The sequence below is a fragment of the Triticum urartu genome, unplaced genomic scaffold (assembly GCF_003073215.2).
Source record: "Triticum urartu cultivar G1812 unplaced genomic scaffold, Tu2.1 TuUngrouped_contig_5779, whole genome shotgun sequence".
NCBI classification, from domain to species: domain Eukaryota; kingdom Viridiplantae; phylum Streptophyta; class Magnoliopsida; order Poales; family Poaceae; genus Triticum; species Triticum urartu.
Genome location: NW_024116482.1, coordinates 2,529 through 9,824, shown reverse-complemented (window position 1 = coordinate 9,824; position 7,296 = coordinate 2,529). Strand labels below are relative to the sequence as shown.

Sequence of the window (7,296 nt, the reverse complement as noted above, 5' to 3'; positions counted from 1 at the left end):
CCGGCCGGGGCGCCGCCAACAGCGGCGGGTGCTGGAAGGAGACAAGGCACGGCAAGACCTTCTCCGCCTGCAAGGGCTCCGGGTCGCTCAGCGGCTGCGAGTGCTCGCCGGGGTTCAAGGGCGACGGCCTCACCTGCGAAGGTGCGTTCAACTCGCTCAGTCGTTCACCTTCCTTCCATTTGCAGTCTCTCTGTGGCCTGTGGGCTCTGGCTGTGGGTGGTAGGAGACTGATAATACTCCGAACCGCCATTGCAGACGTGGACGAGTGCAGCGAGAAGGTGGCGTGCACCTGCCCGGGCTGCTCCTGCAAGAACAACTGGGGCGGGTACCACTGCAGCTGCGGCGGCGGCGGCAACCAGGTGTACATCCAGGCCGAGGACACCTGCGTGGGGAAGAGCGCGGCGGCGATGGGGTGGATGGTGACGGCGCTGGTGCTGTCGTGCCTCGCCGGCGCCGGGCTCGCCGGGTTCGCCTTCTACAAGTACAGGCTCAGGGTAAGGACCAGAGTTCAGAGGCAACCTCCTCCGTCTCGAAATGAATGAATGACACGGCAAATACAAGCATTGGGTATTTCTTTGCTGACGATAAATAAAATGAAAAATCTGGTGCAGCGGTACATGGACTCGGAGGTGGCGGCGATCATGTCGCAGTACATGCCTCTGGAGAGCCAGAGCAGCAGCGGCGAGAACCGGCCGCTGAGGGAGGAGGCCGTGGAAGCAGCATAGATAGCCAGGTAATGAATGAATGGCACATCTAGTTTTGCCTGTTTTGGCATCCGAAATCTAGTAAGGTAGTGAAATTCAGGTGTTGATTATTAGTGCTGTTTGCTTGATTTGATTAATTACTATTGCTCATACTTGCAGGCAGCTGTAAGATTTCAAGGTAGAATTCAAACAAATGGTGAATACCATGTGGCGCACATGAAAGAGGTTGCTTATAGCTTTACCTGACAGGACAGAGGCAGGAGCTCTTGCATTTTCCTACTTGTTGCCTTTGTAGACAACTGTGCCAGATAGATCTCGATACGGTTTGCACATAGCAGCTATGAATCTGCACATTGCTGTACAAAATTTGAGATAAAGATGTTCACTGCAGGCTGGACAAGAATAGCTGCTGCTGGTACAGATTTGTTATAGAGCTGAACAAGCAGAACACCAGGCCATTTTCTGATTTTGTGGCATCAATGTGTCTCGAACTGGATCATTTTGACTTCTTGTAAATGCCTTTTTTGGGCGCACTGTTTTCCATTTTCCACATACGCGCCGCTGCATTCTCCTTTTCCCCAGCACCAACACGACACGGCATGATAAAAACAAATGCTTGGACAACCCGAAAGAAACAAGAGAAGGTAGAAGAGGCTCGGCTTAGATGAGTGATGCTATCATATACTACATGGTCAAAAATTTGTCGCCTGGTGTTACCTCCAGAACATTATCATTCTACTATCCTTGAGAACTTAACAGAGCCTTCGTCCACCAGACTAGTCTGTTTCCTCTTCTTGGACATCCGCTGGAAACCGCTCTGTTCGTCCACAAACTGAGCGGCGGTTCTTGCTCGCAATTCTTCGAGGGTCTCTCCCTCTTTGGCTCGCTCAATCACCTGAAAGTGAATGCAACAAAGTCAACATACTGCAGTTGGTTCGTCAAGCATAGGGGGTGTGATCTTGAATGAGAGAGGCTCATACCAGATGTCGGCCATAGAGATGGGTGCTTGCAAGGGCTTGAAGGGCGTTCTGTGCCTCTTGCTTCGTCACGAATTCGACAAACGCGAAACCTCTGTGACTTCCAAACTTCATGGGCAGCCTCAGGGTTTTGATCTGAAATTGTTTTCATCAACATAAACTCATCAGATTTCAGGAAGAATATAGCATTTTCATCCACCCAGAAGCCATGGACTCTTTACTGGGTCCATCTAAAAGTAAAATCCAATTATGTTTAAATACTTTCTTGTTGCGAGGAGTTGAATTTTTTTCTTCATGATGATATTATTATTGCAATTTTCAATGAAATTGAATCCAAATCCCTAGAGACTGTTCTTGGTCTTCATCTGGGTTTTCAAATAGATTTCGACAACAAAAGGAGGACATTCACCTGGCCAAATGGACTGAATAATTGCCTCAGGTCCTTTTCAGTTGCTTCAAACGCTACATTTCGCACAAGCAGTTTGGTTGAACTCTTGTCCTTCTCATTTTTCTTCGCAGTTTGACCATCCTTTCTCCCATGGCATAGTTGTAAGATCAGAGCATGCCCATCCAAGACCGTTCCCTATTAACACGCAGTTCATTTAGCATGCTGCATATCTATATGAGCACATTATGCTGTAAACAAAAACAAAAAAAATACAGAGGGGAGGAGAACCCTGACAGGCAGGTCAAATGGAGGATACCTGTAGATCCTTGCACACACTGGTTGCAGTTTCAACCGAATCAAACTCAGCGAAGCCAAATCCCATTGAAACATTCTTGCCTTTCTTAATATGTTTTTTCACCTAAATAGTGACTCGGAAAAACGATGGGTAAAGAATTAAGATAGTGGGACAACCAAGAATGCGTTTGATATTCATAAGCATGTCCATACCGTTGCACTTTTAAGGCTCCCGGTCTTCAATTTTGTACTGAAATGCTGCTTTAACGATTCATCTGTAGTCTTGAAATTCAAATTCTTGACAAATACAGATCGGGACTGCAACGAACAATGGTGCATTACTAAGATTGTAATAGCCCAAGTATAATCGGGGTAACCAAAAGAAAATAAATAACTGTTCTGTTCATAATCTGTACAATGGAGAAGGCTAAGTATAACAAATGCTCCTCATGAGTCATAAGAAACAAGAAAGCAAGAGTTAGAGAAAGCTGCAAACCTCCACTCTATCAGGATCAATCTCTTCAGCACTAACTCCTTCCTTTGTTTGATCTACAATAGCTTTTGTAATAATCCTCTCACCAGCGGTATTTGTTTCGTCTTCTTCCATGGTTGTTGAGGTAGGAGATAAAATATTGTCAGGTGCCCATTCCAAATACAGTGGAGTATCCCTACAATCCAAAAGCGAGATTATTATGAAATACAGAAGTGTAGATTTCTATAAACCAAGCTAAGAGCTATAGTTATAAAAATTGACAGAAATTTCAGAAGATACGATGGGTAACCAAAACTAAACAACACTAAAATGAAAGGATGCAGAGTAGCTTAAAATATCTCCATAGCAGAATTACAGCCTCTGGTATCTATATGAGTTTTTAAGAATATACTCCCTCCGTTCCTAAATATAAGTCTTTTTAGAGATTCCAATATGGACTACATATTGAGCAAAATGAGTGAATCTACACTCTAAAATATGTTTATATACATCCGTACGTAGTTCGTATTGGAATCTCTAAAAAGACTTATATTTAGGAACGGAAGGAGTACAAACTAAAGAGAACCTTCCTAATTGAAGGTCAGACATACCATTCGTTGCATTACTTTACTTGAACAAAGAAAATTACATTATGGAACCCGATCCCGATTAAATAATTAATACAGAGTGCAAACTTTGTGAGCTGGAATATTTTTAATTAACAATGAATTAACTAGCACCACTGCAGAAACTTACTTGTATCGTGTGTATAGCAATTTTTTGAAAGCATGACGAGCCTCAGTTGCTTCAACGAAGACTACCTGAGACACCAAAAGAAATAACTCAGAAAAATACAAGAAGTGAGGAGGGGCGTTATCAGCTCAGGTGGCAAAGCAAACTCGCAATCCTAAGAGCGAATGATATACGCCCATAAATAGTTCCAAAAGGCAATGCCACAACCAGCATGACAACAAACAGTGAAACAACACAAGTAAAATGTAGAACATACCAAGGCGAATACTCTCGTCGGTGGGAGAATGATTTTATCCAAACTTCCATGTTTCTGAAACATCGCAGCGAGATCTTCTTCGGAAGAACTATATGGCAAGTTTTTTACCAATATCACATGGTTGCTTCGTTTCAACTTCTCGTTTCTTTTGGAAGTATGTTCTTCCAAGGCATCAACATTAACTCCAGACCTAGATAGATATTTTTTGGTCTCCGCAATGACATGTGTCTCACCAAGAGCAATACGAACAGCAAGGTCATCCGCTTCCCTATGAAGTAATTCACTCTTACTTATACCATTCTTCCTTGCTATGTTTTCAACGACCTAAACACAAACGCAATTGCTTCAATCAGTTGACATGAAAGATAAGAGGATTGTTCAAAAAGGAACAGCGAGGAAATGTCTGACAACAATATCATGTGATTTGCAACAATATTTTCTCAACAAAAGTACATAAACGACAATTGCCTCAACAAAAGTACATAAACGACATGTTGAGTTGGCACAAACAAAAACCAGTACTCAATGTCAAGGCTAGAAGATAACCATACAGTATCTTGACGCATATAAAAGCTGTTCCATGCTCTTGTATCCCCGCCAATTTCAGAAGTTTTCTTTTGTTCCAACCTTCTCTCCTTGAGATTCATTTTCTCGTCAACAGCAAAATGACTAGACCTTGACAATTTAAGAGTAAATGAATAGCACATTATTTGCACAGCCAAACAACGAAAGGAAACAGCACAGAAGGAACTTCTTTTCTTACTCAAATGTCTTATTATTAAGTGGTTTAGCAGCCTTAACACGTAATAGTCGCCCCTGAAAACTTAAGTTGTCTAATTCATCAAGTGCCCTGCAAACCACATATCAAGTTGTTATGCATCATGCAAATATGCATGGAGGAAAGTAAGTCTGTACAGTGAAGGATTAAACAATCTCCTGTAAGTTGAACTGTCAAAAAAGAAATAAGCCTATCCTTCTGCATCGAAGATAACAAAGCTGCTAGCCAAATATTTACCTGACTGCTGAGTCTGGAAGACTAAAAAGCACGTAACCTCTGCCTGTTGAGAGCTTAGTGGTTTTATCGACGACAATATGTGCCTGTTCAACATCGCCATACTGGCTGCATAGCTGAACCAGATCCTCTTCACTGAAACCACAAGCAACAATATCCTTGTAAGAAAAGGCAAACAGCTAAAATCTTGAATATACACATAAATGCTGATCTGAAGTAATGCCACCAAGTAAAAACATACGTAGTTGCATATGGAAGGTTGCAGATATATAAACGGCCAGTCTCCAGTGCCAGCTTCTTTTCATCAGTAGTTGAAGCGGCTTCAACATCTTCTGTTTCTTGATTGGCATGATTTTCATCTTTTTGTTGGCTGTCAATATGTTCACCGTCTTGGTTGTCAGAATCTTCCACTTCTTGCGTGTCACTACCTTCCATGGGCGCTTTCTTATCTTCATGATTTTTCTGGTTTAGATTACCCTTTTGATCCACCATCTGACCCTTTTCATTTGCCTCAAGCAATTCATCAGATGGTTCTTCATCATCAGTGTTGTTGCCCAACTCATCACCAGAATCTTCATCATCAGATTCGGAATCAGACCAGTCTTTTCTAATTTTACTCTTGAAGAAGTCCATATCTGTCATACTGTTGTCTCGTTTACTTTCAGTTTGAAGCTTCTCTGAAGCATTTTGTGAGGGCAAATCATTTGTTATTTTCTCCTCAAAATCATCGTCAGAAGATGAATCATTTTCAGACGATGAATCATTTTCACTCTTCTGCGACTTCTTGGATCCAGTAGCTACCGTGCTATCTTTGGCAGCATCATCAAGGGTACCCGTTGTATCATTTGCCCACATCTTTGCTTTAGATCGGGGTTGCATAACTTGAAGAAACTCTTGGAACTTGGGATCATTAGCTATAGTGCCTTTAGAAGCTCCCACATCAGCAGACTTTCCTTGGCTCTTGGAATTCTTCAGTGGTGCATTAACATCGCCACTGTTAGACTTGTCTTTAGCATTATATTCTGGCTTTTTCAAAGAATGGCGACTCCAAGGGCGAGGAGCATCAGGATCACCAATCTTCCGTGCAATCTGTCAGACACCAGAATATTTATAAGACATGTTTACTCACCCCCATCTCAACCCACCAGAGTATCATTCAATCGCCTACAAGCTACAGCAGTGCATCCAATACGTATACAAAAGAGAAAAAAAAAGGCTGAATCCCATTTAGAAAGTAAAGTACCTCACAGGTGATCTTAGAAGTGTCAATGTATGTATTGTTGAAATAGTTGAGGGCCTCCGCTGCCTCTTCATTGGTTCTGAAACCAATAAATGCAAGATGCCTGCTCTTTCCGTCCCTATAAACACGCAAAGCGAATCAATTTACAAATAGTCTTCAGGCTACAAATGCAATTTCTTTACACCAGGCAGACAGCCACATGTGGTGTGGTTCAAGTCAGGTTTCACTGTGCCTGCCCATTACAGAGTGATGAGGTGCAATGGATGCCGGGCCAGGTTTGAAGATGCAGGAAACAAAGATACAAAAGTGAGATGTTGACTCTCTTGTCCAATTGAAGCTGCCATTTTCCCTACTAACTTTCCGGAGGAATATCATGTGTTCCGTAAAAGGGAATACAAATCTAGTCGTTCGATTCTAACCAGATAAACACATAATATGGTTGAATTCGCACATATGCAGCCCAGGCCAGGCGCTTACTTGGTTCGGATGACTTTGGCGTCGGTCACCTCGCCCTTCCGCGAGAACACCTCCCGCAGCCGCTTCTCGTCGGCGCCCTTGGGCAGATTCTTCACGCACAGCCGCGACGACCTGCGAGGCACTAGCTATGTCAAATCAAGCACCAGGCGGTAACACAGCAGCGAGACGACGGAGAGCAGCTCGGCCGGCTGCGCGGCAATCGCGAAAAGGCGGGAACTCACATGGCGTCCGCGGCGAGGTTCCCGTGCTGCTGCTGCGGCGGCGAAGGGGGCCGGGTGGTAGTAGGGTTTGGGGATGAGGCGGTAGGGCGAGTAGGTTTTGGCCTTTGGGGGCGGTGGGAGTCACCGGTTGAAGGTTTACTGGCAATGGCGGCCGGCGGCGGCGATAGGGCAGGGCAGGGAGTCTCACCGTGTCGGGCCAAGCCCTTGTGCGAGATGGAACTGGGCCGTATAGCCCCCTGGCAGGCCCGAACTGCGATGCACACGGTACCAACCCAAGTTCGTTGGGCCGTACTGCTGCTACGGCTCGAAGGGGTTGGCACTCGGGTAAAAACGGGGGTAATACGGTCACTCCTATTTAATGCGTACATTGTTTGGAACTCGGGAACATTTTTCTTGAATCGGCGAACAATATTTAAAATTTGGAATTTTTTTTAAAATAATAAATATTTATTATTTATGAAAAACATTATTTGAGTTCATGAATATTTTTTGAATCAGCGCA

General features: G+C 43.8%; 2 protein-coding genes across 2 annotated transcripts; one reads left to right on the top strand and one right to left on the bottom strand.

Moving 5' to 3' along the window:
* Positions 1 to 5: 5 nt before the first annotated feature.
* On the top strand, positions 6 to 1,184 carry LOC125529695 (vacuolar-sorting receptor 6-like; the record flags this gene model as incomplete). The annotated part of the gene is made up of 4 exons (XM_048694122.1): positions 6 to 141; positions 256 to 494; positions 612 to 733; positions 864 to 1,184. Coding segments are annotated over 3 exons (489 nt in total), but the record flags the coding sequence as incomplete, so codon positions are not given.
* Positions 1,185 to 1,335: 151 nt separating this feature from the next.
* LOC125529696 (multiple RNA-binding domain-containing protein 1) lies at positions 1,336 to 7,015 on the bottom strand. Its single transcript, XM_048694124.1, has 15 exons — positions 6,795 to 7,015; positions 6,574 to 6,684; positions 6,100 to 6,214; positions 5,098 to 5,945; positions 4,860 to 4,991; positions 4,608 to 4,694; positions 4,396 to 4,519; positions 3,845 to 4,168; positions 3,592 to 3,656; positions 2,860 to 3,031; positions 2,577 to 2,681; positions 2,386 to 2,487; positions 2,091 to 2,264; positions 1,685 to 1,816; positions 1,336 to 1,599 (listed from the first exon to the last, which is right to left on the bottom strand). Coding segments are annotated over exons 1-15 (2,658 nt in total). The 5' UTR covers positions 6,797 to 7,015; the 3' UTR covers positions 1,336 to 1,434.
* Positions 7,016 to 7,296: the final 281 nt, after the last annotated feature.